At 42.5% G+C, this 27527-nt stretch overlaps 2 protein-coding genes and 2 long non-coding RNA genes across 6 annotated transcripts in view; 3 read left to right on the forward strand and 1 right to left on the reverse strand.

Annotated features, from left to right (window-relative positions):
* Nucleotides 1–27527, forward strand: part of LOC309508091 — a 348495-nt gene that overhangs the window by 176554 nt on the left and 144414 nt on the right. The window lies entirely within an intron of this gene.
* LOC309508009 overlaps nucleotides 1–27527 on the forward strand; it is a 76092-nt gene that overhangs the window by 32906 nt on the left and 15659 nt on the right. The window lies entirely within an intron of this gene.
* On the reverse strand, nucleotides 3413–27290 carry rab3db (RAB3D, member RAS oncogene family, b). Of its 2 annotated transcripts, none has more exons than XM_082182123.1 (5): nucleotides 27145–27290; nucleotides 23624–23857; nucleotides 5804–5922; nucleotides 5595–5719; nucleotides 3413–4761 (listed from the first exon to the last, which is right to left on the reverse strand). In XM_082182123.1, the coding sequence occupies exons 2-5, from the start codon at nucleotides 23855–23857 to the stop codon at nucleotides 4577–4579; spliced, it is 663 nt and encodes a 220-aa protein (XP_082038249.1). In that variant the 5' UTR covers nucleotides 27145–27290; the 3' UTR covers nucleotides 3413–4576. The 2 variants fall into 2 exon arrangements, with proteins under 2 accessions (XP_082038249.1, XP_082038248.1); XM_082182122.1 differs by lacking the exon at nucleotides 27145–27290 and adding an exon at nucleotides 24147–24823.
* Nucleotides 6295–14806, forward strand: LOC309475345 (uncharacterized protein). The gene is made up of 3 exons (XM_082138095.1): nucleotides 6295–7925; nucleotides 8156–14541; nucleotides 14772–14806. Exon 2 carries the CDS (start codon nucleotides 8402–8404, stop codon nucleotides 14294–14296), a length of 5895 nt encoding a protein of 1964 aa, XP_081994221.1. The 5' UTR covers nucleotides 6295–7925; nucleotides 8156–8401; the 3' UTR covers nucleotides 14297–14541; nucleotides 14772–14806.

Here is a 27527-nt window from a genome sequence, read left to right on the forward strand (position 1 = left end):
TGGGATCATTAAAGATTTTATTATTTACATATTTTATGTAAAATATTACATCACACATTATTTAACAGTGGTCACCGTAAGTCTAAAAAATAATGGAGTTTTTATTATTTTTTAAATAACAAGACAATGTGATTAAAGAATGACTTAAAATCAGATAATCACAGACACTCCTTTTATATTTTCTATAATACCGGTAAATTTTTTATTTTATTATACAAAATTCTCACATTTCAACAAGTCAAAGAGAGATCATAGTTAAAGATGAGGAGAGACAAACAGTATCTCACAAAAGTGAGTACACCCCTCACATTTCAGCAAACATTTCAGTATATTTTCTCAAGGGACAATACTATAGAAATGAAAGTTGGATAGAGTAGTCTGCTTGTATAGCAGTAGATATTTACTGTCCTCTGAAAATAACTTGCAGCCATTATTGTCAAAATACCTGCCAACAAAAGTGAGTACACCCTAAGTGATAATAGCTGTGCGTTGTTTAACCCTTTCATGCATGAATTATGATAACCTCAGTCAGGATTTTTTTCCTATGTGTTTTTATTGCTCTTAGGGCATGAAAAACAAGATTTGATTTTAATTTAAATTTTTTTTACACATTTTTCAAAGAGATCTTCAGATGTCCACTTAAGTGGACAGCATGTGGTTACTGAAGATATACTATAAGACCTCATGGCAAAGAACTCTGAAGGATTTGAGAATTAGAATGGTTGCTCTCCACAAAGATGGTCAAGGCTATAAGATGATTGGTTACACCCTGAAACTGAGTTACAGTACAGGCCAGGGTCATATAGAGGTTTTCCAAGACGGGTTCCACTCGTAACAGGCCTCGCAGGGGTCAATCAAAGAAGTCGAGTTCTTGCGCTGTGCGTCAGGTGCAGAACCTGGCTTCAAAAAACAGACGCATGAGTGCCGCCAGCATTGCTTTAGAGGCTGCAGAAGCGGAAGATCAGCTTGTCAGTGCTCAGACCATACACCACACACACTGCAACAAGTCGGTTTGCATGGCCGTCGTCCCAGAAGGAAGCCTCTTCTGAAGCTGGCTCACAAGAAAGCCTGCAAACAGTTTGCTGAAAGCATCCTGTCCAAGAGCATGAATTACTGGAACCAAGTCCTGTGGCCTGATGAGACTTAAGGCCAATTTATACTTCTGCGTCGAGTGTACGCCGTAGTGTACGTCGTAGGCTACGCACATAGGCGACGCCGTCGTGAGCATTTATACTTCTGCGAATGTCTGTGTTGCTCTGCAGTTACACCGCCGAAACGCTAGTTGACGCGGGTGGGTTTTAATGTTCCACTGTGTTTACATTCCTCGCGGCTGTTTTGAGTTTAGGTTTCTACGAGCAATGGCGACTGAAGGAGTCATACAGATGGCTGTATTTCCGCACTTCTTCAAGCAATCTCTCGGTCACTTGGTCTATTTCCATGGCTCTTCACTGATCTTCGGAATTTAAAAATGGCGGGCGGTGCAGAGTGCAGAAGATCATTCCGGAAATGCGTAGGAGGAAACGCGATGCTATCCAGCCGACCAATCACAGATCTTGCGGTCCGCGTTGCCGCGATGCGTAGTTACATTTTTGAGGAGGTGCGTGTCAGGGTACGGCGAAGGGTACGACGTATGGTACACGTCAATGCGTATGCTACGCCGTACCTTCTACGCGCACCCTACGCAGAAGTATAAATTGGCCTTTAAGGTGATGATACACAGGGCAACTTTTTGAGCAATGTTGCCGTCAATGGGCAACCAGATGAGACACAGGGCCCAAATGATCCAGATAGAAATGTATTGCCCATTTTCAATGGGAAAGTGCCCAAGCAACAATCGCTCTGCAAGATTGCCCAGCAACATTAATCAAAAAGTTGCCCTGTGTATCATCACCTTAAGAAAAACTTGTGTGGCTCAGATGGTGTCCAGCATGTGTGGAGATGCCCTGGTAAGGAATTCTAAGAAAATTGTGTCTTGCCTACAGTCGAGCATCATGGTCTGGGGCTGCACGAGTGCTGCTGGTACTGGGGAGCTGAGCTTCATTGAGGGAAACATGGATTCCAACATGTAATGTGACATTCTGAAGCAGAACATGATGCCCTCCCTTCAGAAACTAGGCCGAATGGCATGATAACGGCCCCAAACACACCGCCAAGATGACAAATGCCTTGCTGAGGAAGCTGAAGGTGATGGTGATGGAGTGGCCAAGCATTTCTCCAGACCTGAACCCTATTGAGCAACTGTGGTGATCCTCAAGTGGAAGGTGGAGAAGCGTCATGTGTCTAACATCCAGCAGCTCCGTGGAAGAAGATCCCAGCAACAACCTGTGCAACTCTGGTGAACTCCATGCCCAGGAGGATTAAGGCAGTGCTAGATAACAATGGTGCTCACACAAAATATTGACACTTTGGACACAGTTTTGACATGTCCATAGGGTGTACTCACTTTTGTTGCCAGCTATTTTGACAATAATTGCTGTATGTTGAGTTATTTTCAGAGGACAGTAAATATATACTGCTATACAAGCAGCACATTGACTTCTCTAAAATATATCCAACTTTCATTTCTATAGTATTGTCCCTTGAGAAGATATACTAAAATGTTTGCTGAAATGCGAGGCTGTATTCACTTTTGTGAGATACTGTAAGTAGTTTGAGAAGATGACACTATACCTGCTTAAACTTCAAGATCTTCTGAGTCCTCTAGTGCTTTACAGTGTTTTCAGATATTAACATATAACAGTGATGACATCCAACGCAAAAACAGATCAACTTAATACTTTAAATTTAAAAAAGGACATCAACTATGTGTGTAAAGTGACAGAAACATTGCACAATGCACCTTATCCGTGAATCCCGGAAAAACTTGTTTCCGTAAAACGCTTGCATTGAACTGAAATTGAATGCACATCATAATGTTTTTTTTGGTAATACTTTACAATAATGTTTCATTTGTTAACATTAGTTAACTATATTAGTTTACATGAGCTAGGAATGAACAATACATTTACAGCATTTATTAAATGTAGATCTCATCCCATGTTTAACAAGGCAGTTCATTCTTAGTTCATGTTAACTAATATAGTTAGAGTTTTCGTTGACAGTTTTTACAGAAAACCAGGCGTGTGTCTGTATCCGTGCATGAGGTCTTCAAGTAGCCTCATATATCTGCTGTTGCTTGTCATTAATGTTAATCCAAAAAAAAGAGAAAATTACTTACTGCTCTTCACTGAATAACTTTAGTAGCTTCTAAAAAATCGTGATATCGCACACCCTTAAGTAGCCTAATGCATTAACTAATGTTAACAAATGAGACCTTATTGTAAAGTGTCACCTATTTCTTGCATTGAATGTATTACTTTTATGTAAGAATGGATTCATGAAATATTTACACAGTTTTTATGAATGACGCCAATTTTAGTTAGACATTTAATAAGTTCAGAAAGTATAACAATAAGTTCAGAAAGTATAACAATATATTACAAATAATATGTGACAGCATACTGGTCAATTTGGGTTATAGATAGTTTATTTGCTATCTTATAATTTAAGAAAATGTTCATTCCAAAAAAATTACTTGTAAAACAGTAAAACATTAATATTTCTGGGTGTGAACATGCAGGTTTCTATAGAAGCTTGTTTCTGCCATGGAATAATAAAGAAAAAAGTTAATTGTGACTTTATTTCTCGCAATTGCTAGTTTATATTTGGCAATTATGACTATTTCTCAGAACTGTTAGAAAAGATATTAGAAAAATGAAAAAGATGGATTTTTAAGTTATAGAAAGTCAGATTTGCGAGATATAAAAGACTTTTCAGACTTTATGAGAAATAGTCAGAATTGTGACACTTGCAATTAAAAAAAGTTATTGCAAGTTCATAACTCACAATTCTGACTTTTCCCCCCTCGAAATTTCGAGTCTCTCACAATTGCAAGAAAAAAAAAGGTTAAAATTTAGAGACAAAAAGTCGCAATTACCTTTTTAATTTTTTTATTCCGTGGCAGAAACAAGCTACCATAACTTTCAAAAATCAGCTCACGATTGCACATATCAGAAAAACAGAGTGCATTTATCTCAATAATGGTGCCGAATGAGCCGTTTAAAGCAGATGGACACCCAGATAGACAACACAAGAGCTGTGGACGTTACAGGCCAGGTACTGTATCTGACGAGAAAGCCAACGTGTGCTAAAACCTCAAAGAGCCATGGAAACGTGGGCTTTTTGAGGGAAAGACAGAGAAAAGATGGCGAACAGGGTGAGGAACATTGAAGAGCGTGAGGAATGGGTGTGTGCGTGAACCTCTGAAGGCTTGCAGTATCTCCAGTTGTTTACGTCTCTGCGTGTGCACGCGTGCCGTGAATACGTAAGGGACGTCACATACATCACTAGTGCACTTAGATACCAATCCACACCATCCTATCTCGACTTCCACTTATGAATCCACGTCAACAAACAACACTGAGCGCGTTTAGCAGATGCTGTTTGGGTTAAAAGAAGGAAAGCAAAGATTATCCCAAGCAGTGGTGAATAGTGAAGTGAAGTTCTCGACGTGACAGAGAGACAGAGAGAGTTTGTTTTAGCAGGCGCAGCCGGCGTGTCCCTCGGAGGACGTGTCCTGCTGACTGGAGTCTTTATGGTTGGACGCTGGACCGTCTCCGTCCAGACTTTCCGTCATCTTGTCACATATCACGTCCACCAGACTCTCGAAAACCTGCTTCACGTTGATGTTGTCTTTGGCACTGGCCTCGAAAAACTGGAAACCTGCGGAGACGAGGAAAAAAGGCTAAACGCATAAGAGAAGGATGTTGTAGGAGAGGAAAGACTGAGGGAAAATATTATATCATACTTTAAGTACATTTATTTTAAGTAATTGTCAACACATGTTTTCATGATTAAATGTGGAGGAACATCGACATGCACTAAAATGCAGTAATTATTATTATTAAACATTTATAAAATGTAGTCACGTTATATTTTTAATAAAATATAAAAAAATACACAATTATATGTTATTATATATTATTTGTATTATATATATATATATATTATATATATATATATATACACACACACATATACATACATATATATACACATACACACAAAGATCCATGTATAATGTATTTAACTTATTTATTTTATTTTATTGTAGTTTATTTATTTATATACATAATATATTTAATGTTAATCTTATTTATAAATCATATATCTTATTTATCAAACATTATTTAAGTGAAAGAGGGATAATTAATCAATAAAATTAATTAAATAAATCATAATTTGAAGAAGAAAAAAAAAACACAAAGAATGAATAAATAAAAAAAAGTTCTGGTTTTCCTGCATTGATTCAAAGAAAGAAAGAAAGAAAGAAAGAAAGAAAGAAAGAAAGAAAGAAAGAAAGAAAGAAAGAAAGAAAGAAAGAAAGAAAGATAGATAGATTCACTGGTGACAGTAAATGTTTCTACTACATATACACTTATTTTTTTAACATATATAGCTACATTTTTTCCAAAATGAAACGCATGAAGGCAGCATAAGTCATGAATAAAAAGCATATTAAATAGGCAAAAAGGCTAAAATGTGCTTCCTCTCACCGAGTTCATGAGCCAGTCTCTGACTGTCCTCTGTTGGAATGAGTCTGTCATCTTCCAGGTCACACTTGTTGCCCACCAGTATCACCTGTGCGTTATCCCACGAGTACGTCTTAATCTGTGTGGCCCTAAGAGCAATACGTGCATAACGTCAAGATTAAACTTTCTCAATACACATATAGGATGAAGACGAACGCGTGTGTATCACTGACCAGTCTTGAACGGCATTGAAGGAGTCCAGGTTTGTGATGTCGTACATTAGCAGAAAGCCCATGGCTCCTCTGTAATACGCTGTAGTGATGGTTCTGTAGCGCTCCTGTCCGGCTGTGTCCTAAACAACATAATCATTACAATTATCATAATTATACACGCATGGTCATTGGTCACAACATCCTGGGATGTGAGGCTGATGATGTGATAAATGGTCTTTGTAGAGTGATTACCCATGATGACCAGTAGATGGCAAACAAGAGTTGTTATTTTTCTGGAGTCACGTTTGGAGAGCCTGTGTTGTATGATCATCCATTTGACATATTTTGTTTTTAAATCCTCATAATACTTAACCTTTTATGCACATCAATACAGCATCACCACCAATATTATATATTATATGTTAAGTCATATATATATACAGAGACAGACAGACAGACACAGAGACAGAGAAGAGCATATATATATATATCAGAGAAGATATATATATATATATATATATATTTTTTTTTTTTTTAATTGTATAGTGTTATGAATGCTTTGGCAATGTAAAGATTTCTTTCACCATGCCAATAAAGCTATCTGAATCTTGAATCAGAGACAGACATACAGACAAAGACAGACAGACAGACACACACACACACACATTCTTGTACATCTATCTTTATGAGGACATTCATTGACACAATGCAATCTCTAGCCGCTTACCCTAACCTTACCCATCACAACTAAGTGCCTAACCCGAACCCTTACCCTAAACATACCCTTAACCTCATTATAACCTTATACCTAAAACCAAGTCTTGACCTTCAAACGGGCCTTTAAAGGGGTCTCAGAAAGTGAGGACCGGCCAAAATGTCCTCACTCCAATGGTCTAAAACTCAAACTGGTCCTCACAAAGATAGTTGTACAAGCACACACACACACACACACACACACACACACACACACACACACACACACACACACACACACACACACACACACACACACACAGACAGACAGACAGACAGACAGACAGACAGACAGGCACACACACAGAGACAGACAGACAGGCACACAGAGACAGGTAGACAGACAGGCACACACACAGAGACAGACAGACAGGCACACAGAGACAGGTAGACAGACAGGCACACACACACACACAAATTAATGAATAAATTAAAACAACCACGTTTAGGACTATTGGCCTGGGTTGGCACAGCAACTCTGCGTCATCTCTTAGAAACCTGCTATTGACCAAACAAAATTTGCATGAAGAGCCTTCCAATCATCAGAGAGGGAGGAGAGAACGGGTTGTCTGGGCAGCCAGTGGGTCACACAGGTTTACATGTGATCCATTAATGCTTGGCAAGAGTCACAGACAGCAGAGATGAGCTCCAATGAGCAGTCAGGACAAAAAGCTGTAAGACTTGTCAGAATACAGAGCGGTGATATAACTAGGGCTGTGCCGGTAAACTTGACAACCACGTGCCACCGCGGTGGCTGAGTAGCACCGGCGGTGGACACGAGTGAAGCACAAAGCTATGTTTACAAAATAAATAATAGGTTAGCAATTAAATGTTACATCGCAGCCATGGAAAAGTTTGGATTCATGACGAATGAGAGAGTTGTGCGTGAGCCCATAAATTTAAGCTTTGTCGGCTTTGAATTCTGGTTTGCGATCTGGTCACCCAATTATCAGTGAATTCAGGAGAGCACATGGCACAAGGAAATACATGACAAGCCAGACTATACACAAACACATGACAAACCGGGAGTGTCAGAGCTCTGTCACCAAACCAAGATACAAACCAGGCAGAAGTGACAGAACCCTGACATTCAATGCTTTACAGGCTTTATTGTGTTGTTTCTTTGTTTTTTTATTATTTCAAAACAACCCCCCAACCACCGCCGGTAGTTGGTCCTGTCATGCCGCTTGAAATGCGTTTCTACTTTATTTCAGTAGTTCGGTGTGGTTCGATTATATTTGTAACCATAGTAACGCAGTACCCGTGCACGTAGGGAAACAGGAAATGATATCGTCATACGGTAATCAGCTACAGTAATGCGTGAGCTCTATCAGTCGTCAGTTTCTGTGTCGATCGCTTTTCCTTCTCCCTTTTTGCTAAGGCAACGTCTGTGAGTATTTATCATTGTTTAACATTAGATTACTGCTTATTTTAATTTTGTAAGATTATTGAGAAGGCTAAGTTAGCTTTGTTTATTGCTGCTGGTTATTTTTTTGACTAGCTCGATCGCGTTTATCATATAGGCTACATTGCTATGTTAGCTAAGCTGTGCTATTTACACTGTTACTGTGTATCTGGGTTTGATTAATAATATTGACATCTCATTGTACTGTATTGCAGTTTCACAAAATTCCCAGTAAACTTCATGGAAATGATTCAACTGTGTCCTGGAGTTTCTTGGGAGTGTTTAAGCTGAATGGAACATAGCCCATGACAGTGAAAAGACGGCAACACAGCTAACGAAGGACACAAGGATTGCCATCCTGCGGAGCAACTCAATATCAAGTGATAAGCGGCTAACACTACAGCGCCCTGTCAGCTTCAAACTAGCTTCTTCCCCTGATATTGAAAACGCGGTGAGTCACAATGTCACAACGTAGCAACAGTAAAAAAGGAAATGGAGATAACCAGTCTGAGACTGTGCGCTCAAGAAGCAGTCGCTCATCTGGTACATCGTCCAGCTCGAAAATTAGCATGGCCGTCGCCATGGCAAAGGCAAAGGCTGAAGCAGCGCAAGCTAGAGCGGCACATGCGCTAAAAGAAATTCAACTTAAAGTGGAGCAGGCAAGAGTTCAAGCTAATCTTGATGCTTTAAATGAAGAAAAAGAAAAGGATGCTGCCATAGCAGAGGCAAATGCTCTCGTGGCTGGTTTACAAGATATGGGCTTTGAAGTAAACAGTAAGGCTAACAGCCCAGTCCCCCAATCGGTCAAAGACCAGCGCGTCGCCGCCTATGTGTCGACACAAGCCAGCCTATGCAGCAGGGGTCTATCTGTCAGAAGAGGGAGTGACTATGCTTCGCCAACGCTTTATCCTCCACACCACCAACCAATCAATGTTATCCCTTCATCACCCCACCCACTCAATGCAAGTCAAACCCAAGCTGCTGCTTCCGCTGACATTATGCCACACCAAGTTCCTCAGACCAGTGGGGCACCGCCACAACAAAGCTTCAATCAGCCCCTCAACACCTCTCCAGCTCCTCAGCTTGGTGGGAATCGTCCGCAACAGAACATCAAACAGGATTCCTCATCTCCTGCGCACCCGCCTGTTCACAGGACGCCTTATGGAGGTAGCTATGACCATTCTACGTCCACTGGAGACCTCATCAAATACCTAGCTCGCAGCCGCCTGGTGACTTCAGGCATCACCACATATGATGACCAGCCAATGAACTATTGGGCCTGGAAAACATCGTTCCTGAACGCTATCGCCGATCTAGACTTGTCTGCTGCAGGAGAACTCGACCTCCTCACCAAGTATCTGGGAAAAGAGTCAGCAGAACAAGTAAGAAGGATAAAAACAGTCAACATTAAGGATCCAGCAACTGGACTGCACATGGCATGGGGGCGCCTCGACGAAATATATGGCTCGCCAGAGGCCGTCGAGCAGGCTCTGTTCAACAAACTAGAAAACTTTCCAAAGGTCACAACAAAGGATCCACAGAGACTCAGGGATCTAGCCGACCTGTTGTCAGAGCTACAAGCCGCCAAGGAAGACGGCTACCTTGCAGGCTTGTCATACTTGGATACCTCCAGAGGAATTAAGCCTATCATTGAGAAACTGCCATACAACATGCAAGAAAAGTGGCTTTACTTTGGTACAAGATACAAACAGGAACATTTAGTTAGCTTCCCACCTTTCTCCGTGTTTGTAAACTTCATCGCAGCAGAAGCAAGGGCTCGCACAGACCCAAGCTTTAACCTCTTCTCGCAAGCTCCTGCAGAGAGAAAGAGTAAATGGGAGAGGCCTACAAAGACATCGGTTTATGTTCACAAGACGCAGGTCTCAGGAACTGATAAAGCTGAGTGTAGAGAAAGTACGGAACGCATTGACCCAAATAAACATTGCCCTCTGCATAAAAAGCCCCACCCTCTGAGGAAATGCAGAGGCTTCCGTGAGAAGAGCATAAATGATCGCAAACAGCTTTTGAAAGAGCATTACATCTGCTTTCGCTGTTGCTCCTCCACAGAGCATCTTGCAAAAAACTGCACTGCTGAGTTAAAATGTACAGAGTGTGAGAGCACTGCTCATGTGACAGCGCTCCACCCCTGCCCACCTACCTGGAAATCTAAGTCGTCCCCTTCCACTTCAGAGGATGGCGGGGAGGAGGACAGAGCAGACATCCAGGAGGTCAAGTCGACGTGCACTCAGGTATGCGGTGAAGGATTGAGTTCCAGAGCATGTGCCAAGATCTGCCTTGTCAGTGTGTTCCCAAACGGATGCAGGGAGGAGTCCAAGAGAATGTATGCCATACTGGACGAGCAAAGCAATCGCTCCCTGGCGCGGTCAGAGTTTTTTGAGGTTTTTAAAATCTCCGGAAGTTCCTACTCATATACACTCAAGACCTGTGCGGGGCGTTCAGAGACAGCGGGGAGGAGAGCCAGTGGTTACACTGTGGAGTCGGTGGACAAGAAATTAAGCATTCCTCTGCCTACACTCCTCGAGTGCAACCAAATCCCTAACGTTCGCTCCGAGATTCCTACGCCGGAAGCAGCCTACCATCATGCCCACCTGAAGCACATCGCCAATAAGATTCCACCACTGGATCCGAACGCCAAAATACTCCTTTTACTGGGCAGAGACATCTTACAGGCACACAAGGTCCGAGAGCAGATAAGTGGCCCAGGAGATGCACCGTTTGCTCAAAGGCTTGACCTAGGATGGGTTGTCGTCGGTGATGTGTGTCTTGGAGGTGCCCACAGACCACTTGAAGTGCGGAGTTACAAAACAGCCATCTTAGAGAACGGTCGTACGAGTTATCTTCAGCCATGCAACAACCAGATCCGAGTGAAAGAGGTATTTGGTCAAGTGTTTAAACCTCAGCATCATCCAGCACCTACCTCCACCCGTGGCTTAATGATGCTCAGTGGAGACTGCTTGGGGCAGACTGTCTTCGCTCGTACTCCCAACGACCACAGACTCGGTCCATCCATGGAGGATCTAGAGTTTCTGAAGATAATGGAAGCTGAGTGCTATCAGGACAGCTCCAAAAGTTGGGTTGCTCCTTTACCCTTCCGGTCACCAAGACAGCGGCTGCCTAACAACAGGAAACAGGCTTTCGACCGTCTTGTCTCACTCCGGCGCTCATTGGAAAAACGACCACTGATGAAAGCCGATTTCCTAGAGTTTATGGAGAAGATGTTTAAGAAGGCACACGCAGAAGTTGCCCCGCCAGTGCAGCCTGGACAAGAGTGCTGGTACCTGCCCCTGTTCGGTGTGTACCATCCTAGGAAGCCAGATAAGATCCGTGTGGTCTTCGACAGCAGCGCGTCATGTGAAGGAGTGTCGCTCAACGACATCTTGCTCACTGGCCCCGACCTTAATAATAGCTTGCTAGGTGTTCTTATGAGGTTCAGGAAGGAACAGGTGGCGATCACCGCTGACATCGAGCACATGTTCCACTGCTTTGTCGTTAAGGAGGAACACCGTGATTTTCTCCGCTTCCTGTGGTATAGGAATAACGACCCTACCTCCGACATCGTGGACTACAGAATGCGGGTTCACCTTTTTGGGAACAGTCCCTCGCCTGCCGTCGCAGTGTATGGTATGCGACGGGCAGCTAAGGAAGCAGAAGCTGACTATGGCAGTGATGCAAGAAGATTCATTGACCGCCAATTCTATGTTGACGACGCTTTAAAGTCCTTCGGCACCGAGGAAGAGGCCATCAGCGTCCTCGGGCGTGCACAGAAAATGCTTGCAGCTTCTAACCTCAGGCTGCACAAAATTGCTTCAAATCGACCAGCAGTCATCGAAGCATTTCCATCCGAAGATCGCGCCAAGGACGTCAACAGCCTAGATCTTTTTGTTGATGATCTGCCCATCCAACGTAGCCTCGGATTGTTTTGGAACATGTGCACAGACACCTTCATGTTTCAAATCAAAGATGATCAGAAGCCATTCACTCGCAGAGGGGTACTCTCAACCGTGAACAGCCTCTACGATCCTCTAGGGTTCCTTGCACCCATCACGGTTCATGGAAGACTGATACTCAGGGAACTCACCACGCAATCAAAGGACTGGGACTCACCTCTTCCCAAAGACATGGAGATTGAGTGGACTAGATGGAAACAGTCACTCCAAGACTTAGAGGGGCTCCAGATACCACGCCCTTACACGTCCTTCTCCACCGCGGGCGCGCTAAGAAGAGAACTCTGTGTCTTTGCAGACGCATCAATCAAGGCAATAGCAGCCGTAGCCTACATCAAGGTGACAAGCCACCAAGAACAGACTGAGATTGGCTTTGTCTTCGGGAAAGCGAAGTTGGCCCCCCAGCCTGGTTTGACTATCCCGAGACTTGAGCTCTGTGCGGCTGTACTCGCCATCGAGATCGCCGAGATGGTAGTCACAGAGATGGACACAACATTCGACAACATCACCTACTACACGGATAGCAAGGTTGTATTGGGGTACATCCAGAACCAATCAAGGAGATTCTATGTCTATGTACACAACAGGGTCCAACGAATCCATCAATCACCTTGTTCCGGCCAGTGGAAGTACGTCCCAACGCACCTCAACCCAGCTGACATTGGGTCAAGAACTGTGACACCAGCTTTGCTTAGCAGCACAACTTGGCTCAAAGGACCAGCCTTTCTCCATGATGCGCCTTCGCATTCACCTGAGCTTCAAGAGACTTATAACCTTATTGACCCAGACACTGACTCTGAAGTGCGTCCCCAGGTGGTGACAAGTCTCACACATGTGACCAGAGATGTGGTACACCCACAACGCTTTGAACGCTTCTCCAAGTTCAGCATTCTCCTTACAGCCATAGCACACCTCATCCACGTGGCTCGTTCCTTTGCCCACTCCACCCAGAATGAATGTCAGGGCTGGCACATCTGTCGCTCTACAGAGGAAGAGTTGCTAAGGGCTAAAGTGTGCATTGTGAAGAGTGTCCAGAATGAGTGCTATACAGAGGAACTCAAGTGTATCAACTCAGGATCCAACATCCCATCTTCCAGCAGCCTGTGGAAATTGCACCCCATCATGGACCAAGATCAACTTCTTAGAGTGGGAGGTCGGATTGGACAGTCAGATCTGAGGATGGACGAGGCTCACCCCATCATCATTCCTGGCCGACATCATCTCGCAACCCTGCTTGTGTCTCACTATCATGAAGCAGTGAAACACCAAGGAAGACATCTGACCGAAGGTGCCATTCGAGCGGCAGGGTTCTGGCTGGTAGGCACTAAACGCTGCATCAGCAGTCTGCTTCACAGATGTGTCACTTGTAGAAGGCTGAGGGGGAAGACCGAACATCAGCAGATGGCAGCTCTGCCAGCAGAACGGCTACAAGTAGCACCTCCTTTCACCTACGTAGGTGTCGACGTCTTTGGACCATGGGACGTTGTTTCACGCCGCACAAGAGGAGGAGTCTCCAACTCTAAACGATGGGCTGTGATGTTCTCATGCATGTGCTCAAGGGCAGTTCACATTGAGGTAATTGAAGCAATGAGTACCAGCAGCTTTATCAACGCCTTGAGGAGGTTCTTTGCAGTCAGGGGCCCTGCAAAGCAGATTCGCTCTGACTGCGGAACTAACTTCGTCGGCGCCTCTCGTGAGCTGGAGATGGACAAGACTAATCCAGGCTTCAACAGTGTGAAAGAGTACCTGGACACCCAGAGCTGCACCTGGGTATTCAACCCGCCCCACGCGTCTCATATGGGTGGCTCGTGGGAACGCATGATTGGCATTGCCCGCCGTATTTTGGACTGCATGCTGCTTGAGCAGAGGAGGTCTCACCTTACACATGAAGTTCTGACCACACTTATGGCCGAGGTAGCTGCAATCATGAATGCTAGACCGCTCATCCCAGTATCATCGGATCCGGAATCGCCTGTCATCCTCACGCCAGCAATGCTTCTGACTCTTAAGACTGGCTCTGCACCACCTCCTCCGTCAGGAAGCTTTGAGGAAGCGCATCTCGTCAGAGAGGAGTGGAAGCGGGTTCAGGGCCTAGCAGACATGTTTTGGAACAGGTGGAAACATGAATACCTCAAAACATTGCAGCTTCGGCACAAGTGGCAAGGAAAAAGGCCGAACCTTATAGAAGGAGACATAGTTCTCTTGAAAGACAATCAGGCGAAGAGAAATCAATGGCCTACGGGCATCATCACAAAAACCCTTCCAGGAGAAGATGGATTGGTTCGGAAGGTTCAAGTTGAAGTCGTCAAGGATGGAACCAGAAAGACCTTTTCTCGGCCCATTACAGAAGTGGTTCTGCTTCTCTCTCCAAAGACTGATTCTGTTAATTAATGTGGGCTCTTTAAAGATCCCAAGCGGGGAGTGTCATGCCGCTTGAAATGCGTTTCTACTTTATTTCAGTAGTTCGGTGTGGTTCGATTATATTTGTAACCATAGTAACGCAGTACCCGTGCACGTAGGGAAACAGGAAATGATATCGTCATACGGTAATCAGCTACAGTAATGCGTGAGCTCTATCAGTCGTCAGTTTCTGTGTCGATCGCTTTTCCTTCTCCCTTTTTGCTAAGGCAACGTCTGTGAGTATTTATCATTGTTTAACATTAGATTACTGCTTATTTTAATTTTGTAAGATTATTGAGAAGGCTAAGTTAGCTTTGTTTATTGCTGCTGGTTATTTTTTTGACTAGCTCGATCGCGTTTATCATATAGGCTACATTGCTATGTTAGCTAAGCTGTGCTATTTACACTGTTACTGTGTATCTGGGTTTGATTAATAATATTGACATCTCATTGTACTGTATTGCAGTTTCACAAAATTCCCAGTAAACTTCATGGAAATGATTCAACTGTGTCCTGGAGTTTCTTGGGAGTGTTTAAGCTGAATGGAACATAGCCCATGACAGGTCCATTACCCCCGCGGTGGTAAAAAACTGCCACCGTCACAGCCCTAGATATAACCAAAAACGCTTGTGCCCTAATGAATATTTTATTCAATAATTATGCAAGCATAATTACTATTCTGTTCTTGCATAGAATAATTAATTATTACTACATAAAAGCCATACAGGTATAAAGGCCAAGACACACAAAACAAATGCAATGATTTTCTATCATGCTAATGGTCCAAAAGATCGTTCCACACACACATTTGTGAGTTTAAGTGTCCCACCACTCAATCAATGTCTCCTTTTAGGATTTGAACACAAAACCTTTAATTTACCAGCCCAGATTTTCAACAACTAGCCTATTTCCATTTCTAAATTATGCATAAGAAATTGCAAAAATGCATGGCAAAAGAATCATTCCAGCGCATCTGCAGAGCTCTTTCTTCCATACTCAAACTCGGTGTCATTCCAGTCCAGTCATGGATGACCGATGCAGAGGTTTTGCATGGCCAGGAGGAGCTTTTATCAGAAACTAACACACACAAGCCTTTTCTAGTTCTGGATCAGAGCCACAGCACACATTAAGACTAAATGCACTGCTGTGTGTGCAGCCATCCATTTCACATTCATCCCTAAAGAAAAGCTACTTCCATTTAGATTGGCAATATTCAGAATAGCACGCTACTCTTACTATTTCTGCAATATAGTAAGAACAGTATGCAAATGTTTTGTATGCATAAAATACCTGGATGAACTACAGTATATGGCGGACAGAGCACTGCATGAGATACTGTATCCCACAATATACTGCACTCGAGCTGACCATGTCAAGACGGATTAACGACAGATGTGATAACTAAGTGATATAAGCTGCATGATCAAACTGCCAAAAGTTATGACGTTTTTTATTGGATTAAAATTCAAATGATACGTTTGTGAGGTTATAACTCAATGACATTTACTCAATTAAACATGCATGAGTCATGTGATAAATATGTAGAATACTTAAGTATGCAGCAAGTAGTATGTACTGTCACATGTAGTATACTAGACTTGTTTTTATTGTTTGTAAATTTTTACATTTACATTTTTACACATTTACATTTAATCATTTAGCAGACGCCTTTATCCAAAGCGACTTACAAATTAGGACTAAATTCAGCGAGTCATCATAAAGAGGCAAAAGCAACAACAACGCAGGAAGTGCTCAAAATACGAAGTTCAGGTATTATTCAGAGTAGCATAAGCCTGATAAGTGATGTTTCAAAGGGAAAGGAATTTTTTTTTCTATTTTTTTTATTTTTTTTCTATAAGGTTAAGTGCTCACGGAAGAGATTGGTTTTCAGCTGTTTTTTTAATGTTGTCAGGGATTCTGCATTCCGGATGAGGGTGGGGAGAGCGTTCCACCAGCATGGAACTGTGAATGAGAATGTTCTGGAAAGTGATTTTGTGGCTTTCTGTGATGGAACCACGAGACGTCGCTCGTTGACCGATCGTAGGTGTCTGGTAGGGATGTAGACTCGTAGGAGTGAGTGAAAGTAGGAGGGAGCTGAGCCTGTGATAGTTCTGTAAGCAAGCGTCAGTGCCTTGAACTTGATGCGAGCAGCTAGAGGTAGCCAGTGCAGAGAGATGAACAGAGGAGTGACGTGGGCCCTCTTGGGCTCGTTGAAGACAAGACGAGCTGCAGCATTCTGGATCATCTGTAGGGGTTTGATTGCACATGCTGGAAGTCCAGCCAGAAGGGCATTGCAGTAGTCAAGCCTAGAGATGACCAGGGCCTGGACGATAAGTTGTGTTGCATGCTCAGTTAGGAAAGGCCTGATCTTCCTGATGTTGTGCAGTGCAAACCTGCATGATCGAGCTGTCTTTGAAATGTGATCTGTGAAGGTCAGCTGGTCATCAAACGTTACTCCAAGATTTCTGACCGATCTTGATGGGGTGATTAATGATGACTCTAGCTGGATGGTGAAGTCGTGCTGTAGAGACGGATTGGCAGGGAGGACGAGAAGCTCAGTCTTTGCCAGGTTGAGCTGCAGGTGATGTTCCTTCATCCATGTGGAGATGTCCGCCAGACAGCTTGAGACCCGTGCAGCTACTGTGGGATCATCTGGTTGAAAGGAGAGGAAGAGCTGTGTGTCATCAGCATAGCAGTGGTAGGAAAAACCGTGTGCCTGTATGATGTGTCCCAGTGATGTGGTGTAGATGGAGAAGAGGAGGGGACCAAGAACTGAACCCTGGGGAACCCCTGTGGTCAGCTGATGTGCTCTGGATACCTCACCTCTCCATGCGACCTTGAAGGACCTACCTGTGAGATAGGACTCAAACCAGTGGAGTGAAGTTCCTGTGATGCCCAGTGATGAGAGGGTGGACAGAAGGATCTGATGATTCACTGTGTCGAAGGCAGCAGACAGATCCAGGAGAATGAGGACTGAAGATTTGGAAGCAGCTTTTGCGATCCGTAGGGCTTCTGTGACTGACAGTAATGCAGTCGCAGTTGAATGTCCTTTCTTGAAGCCAGATTGGTTGACATCCAGCTGGTTGTTTAGAGACAAGAAGGATGTTAGTTGGTTGAAGACAGCTCTTTCAAGTGTCTTCGCAATGAATGGTAGGAGAGAGATAGGTCTGTAATTCTCTACAAATGATGTGTTTAGCGTTGGTTTTTTGAGCAGTGGAGTAACCCGAGCCTGCTTGAATGCTGTAGGGAAGGTGCCAGTGTGGAGGGATGAGTTGATGATGTGTGTGAGTGATGGTAGAAGTGTGGGAGAGATGGCTTGTAGAAGGTGTGAGGGGATGGGGTCAAGCGGGCAGGTGGTAGGGTGACTGGAGAGGAGAAGTGTAGATACTTCTTCCTCGGTTAGCGAAGAAAAGGAGGACAGAGGGGTATTGGCTGTGGAAGGGGTCGGTCTGGTTTCCTGTGTGTGTGGAGCTGAGAACTGACTGCTGATAGCTGTTGTTTTGTTGGTGAAGAAGGTCGCAAAATCGTCAGCAGTTAAGGAGGAGGCGGGAGGTGGTGGAGGTGGACAGAGGAGAGAGTTGAATGTCTTGAAGAGTAATCATGTGTTGGAGGAGCTGTTGATCTTGTTGTGGAAGTATGAAGATTTTGCAGCATGAACATCAACAGAAAAGGAGGAGAGGAGAGATTGATACATACTCAGGTCAGATGCGTCTTTTGATTTGTGCCATTTCCTCTCCGCTGCCCTGTGTTCGGTCCGGTGTTCCCGAAGAACCTCAGATAACCAGGGGTTAGAGGGAGTAGCGCGTGCTGGCCTGGAGGAGAGAGGGCAGATAATGTCTAGAGAAGAGGTTAGAGTGGAGCATAAGGTGTCCGTTGCGGTATTCACATCCAGAGATGAGAATTGTGAGGGTGGGGGAAGAGAGGATGACACGGCAGAGGAAAGATGGGAGGGGGAAAGTGAGCGCAGGTTTCGTCTGAAAGTGACTGGTGGTGGGGGTGGTGGTGCAGGGGTAGAGAGTTGTAGACTGAAAGTAATGAGGAAATGATCTGAAACGTGGAGAGGTGTCACCAGGATGTTTTCTGTGGTGCAGTTGCGTGTGTAAACCAGGTCCAGTTGGTTGCCTGATTTGTGAGTAGCTGTGGTGATGAGTCGTTTGAGATCGAAAGAGGCTAGGAGAGAGGTGAAGTCTGTTGCATGTGGCTTTTCGAGATGAATGTTGAAGTCACCGAAGACTAGAAGTGGGGTGCCGTCCTCAGGGAAAGTGGACAGCAGCACATCCAGCTCATCTACAAAGTTACCCAGCTGACCTGGGGGGCGATAAATGACTACAATATGGATTTTAATGGGAGTTGTAAGTGTAATAGCATGATATTCAAATGAGTTGTTGTTGCATAGAGAAGAGAGCGTGGAGTATTTGCAATTGTTAGAAACGAGAAGCCCTGTACCCCCACCTCTCCCAGACTGGCGAGGGGAGTGGGAGAAGGAGAAATTGCTAGAGAGAGCAGCAGGGGTTGCTGAGTCTTCTGGACGAATCCAGGTCTCAGTCAGCCCCAAGATACTAAGAGTAGAATGAGATGCAAAGGCTCGAATGAAGTCAGCTTTATTGACTGCTGACTGACAATTCCATAGACCCACGGAAAGAGAGAGAGGAGTATGTGAGGATGTGAGGATGGGACGCAGATTGGCAGTATTGCGCTGCCTATTGCGCGTGATGAAAGGACGGTGCCGAGAGATAACAGGAATGTATTGAAAGCACATGTTGATTAAGGTGAACAATAAGGTAAGTAGAGGGAAGAAGAGGGGAAGAGGAGATACTTAAGTGCCTTTCTGGTGTCCTTGCTCGGTGGAGTCGCGCAGGTAGAGTCGCTGGTCTTTACCTGAGTCGGTCTTCACACGAGGAGGCTGAACACGAGAGCTGAACGCTTCCGCTGACGCTTCCGCGACAGCGCGCAAATTACACAGATATACGGATAATGCTTTCACCGCTTGAGTGAGTACAGCTGTTTCGGTCGGGCAATTAAGTGTAAATAACGCGAAAATGTGGCAATTCCAAACTGCTAGGAGCAAAGGCTTAAGTGCAAATGTAACAATAATTTTAATTTTCACTCGCGGCTGTTGTTAATTGTGCCAACGTGTCTCTCTAAAATACAGAATTATGTGAAGTTAAAAATACAAAATAACAAGAGGATCGAAGATAGGCTTACCTTGACTAAAATACAACACTGAAATAACAGGGGAACAGAGTATTCTGGCAAAAACACTTGCGCGTTCTTGCTGTGCCTCTAGTATGCTTGTCGCTGGTCCTGCTGGAATGATCTGAAATTCTTCTATTTATAGCTATTCTTACAGATGCTGTTTCGGTCGGGCAATTAAGTGTAAATAACGCGAAAATGTGGCAATTCCAAACTGCTAGGAGCAAAGGCTTAAGAGCAAATGTAACAATAATTTTAATTTTCACTCGCGGCTGTTGTTAATTGTGCCAACGTGTCTCTCTAAAATACAGAATTATGTGAAGTTAAAAATACAAAATAACAAGAGGATCGAAGATAGGCTTACCTTGACTAAAATACAACACTGAAATAACAGGGGAACAGAGTATTCTGGCAAAAACACTTGCGCGTTCTTGCTGTGCCTCTAGTATGCTTGTCGCTGGTCCTGCTGGAATGATCTGAAATTCCTCTATTTATAGCTATTCTTACAGATGCTGTTTCGGTCGGGCAATTAAGTGTAAATAACGCGAAAATGTGGCAATTCCAAACTGCTAGGAGCAAAGGCTTAAGTGCAAATGTAACAATAATTTAAATTTTCACTCGCGGCTGTTGTTAATTGTGCCAACGCGTCTCTCTAAAATACAGAATTATGTGAAGTTAAAAATACAAAATAACAAGAGGATCGAAGATAGGCTTACCTTGACTAAAATACAACACTGAAATAACAGGGGAACAGAGTATTCTGGCAAAAACACTTGCGCGTTCTTGCTGTGCCTCTAGTATGCTTGTCGCTGGTCCTGCTGGAATGATCTGAAATTCCTCTATTTATAGCTATTCTTACAGATGCTGTTTCGGTCGGGCAATTAAGTGTAAATAACGCGAAAATGTGGCAATTCCAAACTGCTAGGAGCAAAGGCTTAAGTGCAAATGTAACAATAATTTTAATTTTCACTCGCGGCTGTTGTTAATTGTGCCAACGCGTCTCTCTAAAATACAAAATTATGTGAAGTTAAAAATACAAAATAACAAGAGGATCGAAGATAGGCTTACCTTGACTAAAATACAACACTGAAATAACAGGGGAACAGAGTATTCTGGCAAAAACACTTGCGCGTTCTTGCTGTGCCTCTAGTATGCTTGTCGCTGGACCTCATCCACCCTTTTTATTGATGTATAATGAAACTGTTTCACATACTAGTATTTAAAGTGCCCCTTTTATGTTTTTTCAGATACTACCTTTCATGACGTGTGTAATACAGGTGTTGTGAATGTAAACGAAAAAAAGAAAAGAAAAAGAATGTAAACGGAAAAGTTTATTTTCCGACACGCGCTGTAAGCGGTAGACCAATCACAACAGACTGTGCCACCTGGCCAATTAGAGTAAAGTAGATCAATGACAACACACTGTGCCATCTGACCAATCAGAGCAGAGTAGACCAATCACCACAAACTTGGGTCATCTGACCAATCAGAGCAGAGTAGGGCTGCACGATTAAATCGCAATTTCCATGTAATCGCACTTCAATCGAGATGGCTTATCGCGATTTTTAAATCGCAAAGGCTGCGATTATTTTGTATGAACAGTTTGTCATTGATGTACGGCTCTGTGAACACAGCTCCATCTGAAAGCACTGTGAGTTTAAATCACTTATAACGTGCATTTGAAAAAGCAACACGCGTCAAAAAGCTTTCCAAACATGAGAAGCATTTAATAACCTCTTGTCCAACAAAAAGAAAACATTTAATAACATGCTTTTACTCCAAACTCACTTCATAACGACAGTTGAGCATCCTTCTGTGAGATGAAGTGGCTTCTTAGACAGAATAAGGTAGCTGTGTGTTTTTTGGTCAAGTTTAATCAAAGCATTTCAATCTACTGTTTATTCAGCTACAGCGACAGGGATTTCCTAGAATGACTGGCTTTATCTACTTCTGTGGCAGCGCATATTTGGCATGTCTGTACGAGAGCGCCCTCTGGTGTGCTCCATCAGTATTTACTACCGATCAGCCGCACTGCACTGGCAAGCTGCGCATAACATAATCGCAGCTTTTGCCAAAACGCGTGAGGTTTCAGTACGATTAATTGTGCAGCCCTAAAGCAAAGTAGACCAATCACAACAGACTGGGCCATCTGACCTATCAGAGCAGAGCAGACTAATCACCACAAACTGGGTCATCTGACAAATCAGAGCAGAGTAGCCCGATCACAACAAACTGGGTCATCTGACCAATCAGAGCAGAGTAGACCAATCACAACAAACTGGGCCATCTGACCAATCAGAGCAGAGCAGACCAATCACAACAAACTGGGCCATCTGACCAATCAGAGCAGACCCAATCACAACAAACTGGGTCATCTGACCAATCAGAGCAGAGCAGACCAATCACAACAAACTGGGTCCTCTGACCAATCAGAGCAGAGTAGCCCGATCACAACAAACTGGGTCATCTGACCAATCAGAGCAGAGTAGACCAATCACAGCAGACTGTGTCATCTGACCAATCAGAGCAGAGTAGACCAATCACAACAGGGCTGCGTTCAGCCCCGACAAAGAGTAGCAAAACGTTTTTTTAAACCGAAACGGTGGTGCGTTGAACACCCTGTTCTGAAGACGCAAGAGTTGCAACTATGGCAGCTGAGAAGGCCATTCTTTGTGTTCTTTTTGAAGAATTTTTGGAGCCTGATGAAATCGGTATAAATCTGTGTTAATACTTCAAAAATACGCTCGATGTTACAGTCACTGCCCTTGCCAACCAGAATAAAAGAGAACATCCCAATGGAGTGAAGGGATTTGTGGAAACTGTGGTTCCTAATTATTGTGATCCAACATTTGCCTCGCATTTCAGGATAAAAAGACAAACATGTTTTCTAATATCTTCAATTGTTGCGTATACCGAGCTGCAGCGGACACATTTGTAAACGACTTTACTTGGACCCATTGTGCGAAACTGTCTCTTTAAAGCGGTCTCTTTAATACCACGTGGTTTATATACATGTTGCGGCTGATTGGGCTGACATTTTTGACACCCACCAAACAAGAGAAAACGTATCTCCAGGAAACATGTCGTTCAACCCGGAAACCGTAGCAAAACATTTCGCACCGGTTTGAGCTTAAACGTGCCCCTATACTGGGCCATCTGACCAATCAGAGCAGAGTAGCTCTCAGAAAGGCGGGGTTTATAAAGACTGAATCCTTTATCAAACCGACACTGAGAAAAAAAGGTGATGCTGCAATGTATATTATAAGAAAATTAAAGTATTTTTGACCTTGGAATCATGTTAACCTATTGTAGGAGACATTCAAACCAAACCTTTTAAATTAGCATAATAGGGCACTTTATTGTGCAGATAGCAGCACACTAGTACTCCAGCTAATCCGTAATTTGGAAATCATTGCAACATTTCTGCTGTGGAGGAGTTTTTGACTTCACTCCCACTCAAAGTACTGTACTGTACCAGCCAGCAACTGACATTACAGCACATCTACACACCCATCTGCGGCTGATAATTATGGCTTTCTGAGATGTTTTCTTTAATAAAACCAGTATTATCTGACCTTCAGTACCCGAGGCTAAATCTTAAAGCTCACATGCAAACAAAGCACAACACATTCAGATAGAGGAAACATTCTCAAAAGTCCCTGTTAGTTATTTTACAGCATATACTATTATCCATTATCTAGTCATGCATGATCCACTGAATCTTAAAGCTGATTTATACATGCATGCATGATTTGTAATATGCCAGTTACGCACTTTGATTTCACTCTTAAAAATAAAGGAACCATTTTTGGTTCCCCAAAGAACCTTTCAGTGAAGAGTTCTTAAAAGAACCATGGTTTTCTTAGTGGGAAGAACATTTTAATAATCTAAAAAATCTTTTTTTCACTATAAATAAACTTTTGTTTAATGGAAAGATTCCATGGATGTTAAAGGTTCTTCATAGAACCATTGATGCCAATAAAGAACCTTTACTTTTAGAATGTCCATGACTATTGCAGACACTTGTGATTAGGATTTTAAAAGCAATTTACAGAAATTGGTCATTTACACAAGAAATTTACACGATCTTCTCAGGTTTGCTGATCAGGTGATAATCAAACGTACCCAGATTTGTAGTTTGATCCTCTTGTTGTTGCGAAAAACGGTTTTCACCTTAAAGTCGATGCCCACCGTGCTGACGAAGGCTGAAGTGAAGGAATCGTCCGCGTAGCGAAACAAGAAGCTGGTTTTACCCACACTGCTGTTGCCGATGATGAGGAGTTTGAACATGTAGTCGAAGTTTTGGTCAGCTGCGTCTTTCTGTGACGGCTGGAGGTTTGAGTTGGCCACTGATGCCATCTGAAAGAGAGAAAAAGAGATTTCAAAAATGTCAACAAAAATTGAAAAATTCTTCATATTATTTCATTTAGAAGTTGCCTACAACTATTTAAATACATAAAACTATACGAAATTTGTAATTCCAAATTGTGTCTCATTTCAAGTCAACATGAAATCAAAATCGACCCCATTTAATTTCTAAACACATGCAATACAACAACATACAATCCAACATTTTTTCTTATCAAACTGTTTCGGGTTGACTTCGAATAAATGACACATCCAGGTCTGAAAACGAATATCTGTTTACCCTCAGAGCACAACCTTCAGAACCAGCCATCTCCGCCGACAGGAGAGCCCAAACTAACAAGCAAACTCTTGGGAATGGAAACACAACCCTTCCACCCTTCAGCTGATCAATCAGACCCTCACGGCCCGTCTCCATCGCGACGGTCCGGTAAACAAAGCATGCAGACCCATTAACAGGCGCTCCCGAACACCACTCCACTCCAGAGGTGGAGATGTTACAACAAAGAGACCGACTGCCCACAGCAGCTATTGTCTGAAGCACACAAGAGCACTTGTTAGCTAGGATCTTTTTGAACTCATTTACAGTAGTAATTTAGAAAGGCAAGTTTGTGAGTTGGAGGGGCTGAAGGACTAATATTCATGCTTAGTTTTGCGGTTTTGTGTGAGAAGCTTGCAACTGGTCTGGTGGTTAATCCAAACGTTCAGATTACAGTGTACAGTAGGGTTGCAAAATCGTTGGGCAAGACAATAAGACACACTCGCGAGGTTTTGAAACATCTTCCTATTTTGAAAGGAAGCACAGAATGCATTAAGTGGATAGTTTACTCACAGCTTCTGATTTAAAAATAAATTTATTAATACTTTTATTCAGCAAGGATGCATTAAATTGATCAAAAGTGACAGTAAATATGAAGCAGCACAACTGTTGTCAACATTGATGATAATCAGAAATGTTTCTTGAGCATCAAATCAGCATATTAGAATGATTTCTGAAGGATCATGTGACACTGAAGAAGACTGGAGTAATGATGCTGAAAAATCAGCTTTACCATCACAGGAATAAATTACATTTTAAAATATGTTCAAACAAAAACTGTTATTTTATATTGTAATAATATTTGCATTTATTATCAAATAAATGCAGCCTTGGGAGACTTCTTTCTAAAATATAAAGATTTTTTTTAATTTCATCAAACCCAAAATTGGACAATAATATAGAATTAAAGTGGAGACTGGGGCTGATTAAGTAAAACGATGGCAAAAAAGGGCATCATTAAAAATAAATAAAAAATCATAAATGTAGCCTGTACGACTACAGTATTCCAAGTCTTTCTGAAACCAACAATGACATATTTCTTGTTAACTATCACCTTAAAAAACACACACACAATAACTTAGAATAATATCTTTCAATTCACAATTATATGCATTTATATTTAAATGCAGATATTACATGCATACTTTTCTATTCAACATCGTTTTAACTTGCTGTTATTGCCTTACTGTTCAAATTAACACTAAAGTTGAGTAAAACTGTAATTTATTAGGCCTTAAGCTCCCTAAAATCCCTTGTCACATGCTGAGCATGTGCACTGGATCCATGAGGCCTTCCAATATTAAAACTGAAGACAAAGTCATTAAAAGGATTTTCTTTTTTTAATAATGAGACACTGGCGACCCAAATCCCCCTATAGCTGCTTTGGTTTTATTTATTGTAATTTCTGCAGTTCAAAAGTGCATCTGTATGAAACCTTTAAAACAGCAGAACATTTGCTCAGCATTCATTTTACAGCTCAATTTAATAGTTTTATACCAAATGGCACTCAGCACAGCTCTCCGTCCATTAGTAAGAACATTGAATCCCATCCCAATTGTCCCATTAAGAAGACAAATCAATAATGCTTATGCTATGGACTGTATGGAACCCCATTCCCCCCAATTAACATTACGTTTTTCACATTAATAATAAAGACCCACTACCACAAGAAATATGGGATCATCTTCAACCATGTAATCCTTGTTGAGGAAAATTGTACCACAGTTTGATTTGCACGGTTACCATTGCACAATTATGTAAGGGTCTTTGTGTCTAATTTGATGTTCAAAAGTTTCAGTATGATGTTCTGATAAACTATGCATAAACAATGAATAAATTATGAATCATATGCGCAAGGATACCAGAAAGGGACGTGATGTAACCATCCATAAAATAGGTCTACATGGAACAAATGCCGAACGCATTTTCGCATTAACCAGAAGTTCATTCGCCAACAGGATGATTTAGACAGCTTTACAGCTGGAGGAAAAAATATGCTTTAAGTAAAATACCAGTTTCACCTTTCTGCTTTAAACCTTACGGGAATGTCTTGCCACATAGACTTCCATTGGATGTGTTTTACTACATGTAATTTGTACAGCATTAAATGAACACAACTCCATTTCAATGATCAGATCTCTGCAAAAACTCAGAGACCTGCAGGACCAAAATGCACCTCAGCTGGATTGAATGTGCTACGGCTGGCTATAGATCAGTGATCTGTAACATCTGAGATTCACCAGAGGGCCAAATGGTGTTTTGGGACGGGGTCTCTGGTTACCATGGTGCTGCTGATCTGTCTATTGATCGTCTGGCAGATGTCCACAACTGTGTTCCAGCATAATGGAATTAAACAGGACACAATTTGCTTTCATGCATTGCAGACAATCACAACTACATTTCACAAAATACATAAGCTAATGCAACTAAATAATGTGTTGTTTGATCCATGCATGCAGGAGGTTTACCATACAACAATAACAGCAATTAATAAATAATTTAAAAAATGAATACATAAAGAAAGTGATTGATTAAATGAATGAAAAAGGAAATGGTATAAATCCTTCACATAACTTAATAACCTCAACTTTCTTTTCAGCCTGTCCTTCCTAACAGAAAGAATACCATCATAATACTTTGATGTGTACAGTAGCCTACCAGTATTTACATGGTATTTTAAAGTACCTCGAAGGTAATTGTACCACAGTAAATGGATACTTGTTTTTGAAAGTGTTCTTGTGCTGCTAGACTGATTTCAAATCTTCACTCTCTGACGTTCTAAACTATTTTAAAGACCAACAATGACATAATCAGCTAAATGTAAACATTTCATATCCTGCATGAGCATGACCCAAAGTTCATGAAGCTGCTGTCGTTTTCCCATCCGGAGAAAGAGAAATGTTTGTATGAGGGTCAAAAAATAACTTTCAAACGCAAAGACTACATTGAATTGAGTTCCTACCTTCAGACGGGTAGTCGGCGCTTTAGCTCGTGCTCCGGTAAAGCCACCGGGACCTCCTCGCGTGGAAAAGCGTATGTAACAAACTCTGTCGTCGGTGTGTGTGTGTGTGTGTGACGGAGCTCCCGGATCTGAAGTGTGTACACAGCGGCTTCCAGCTCCGTCCTGTAGGCTACAGCACCTCAGCTCTTTTTCTTCCTCTTTACACACTCTTTGTTTCGCAAATACATAGCCTTTTCTCTATATAGGAAATGTGAATATCTATCTATCTATCTGTATTTTAAGTTAATTTAAATTGAGGCAGCAAACATGATGCGGAATTACAGTTCGTAGTAGGAATACGAAAATGTAAGTAGGAATTAAATGAAAATCCTTGGCTAAAAATA

This window comes from Leuciscus leuciscus (genome assembly GCF_965113295.1).
Source record: "Leuciscus leuciscus genome assembly, chromosome: 1".
Classification (NCBI taxonomy): Eukaryota; Metazoa; Chordata; class Actinopteri; order Cypriniformes; family Leuciscidae; genus Leuciscus; species Leuciscus leuciscus.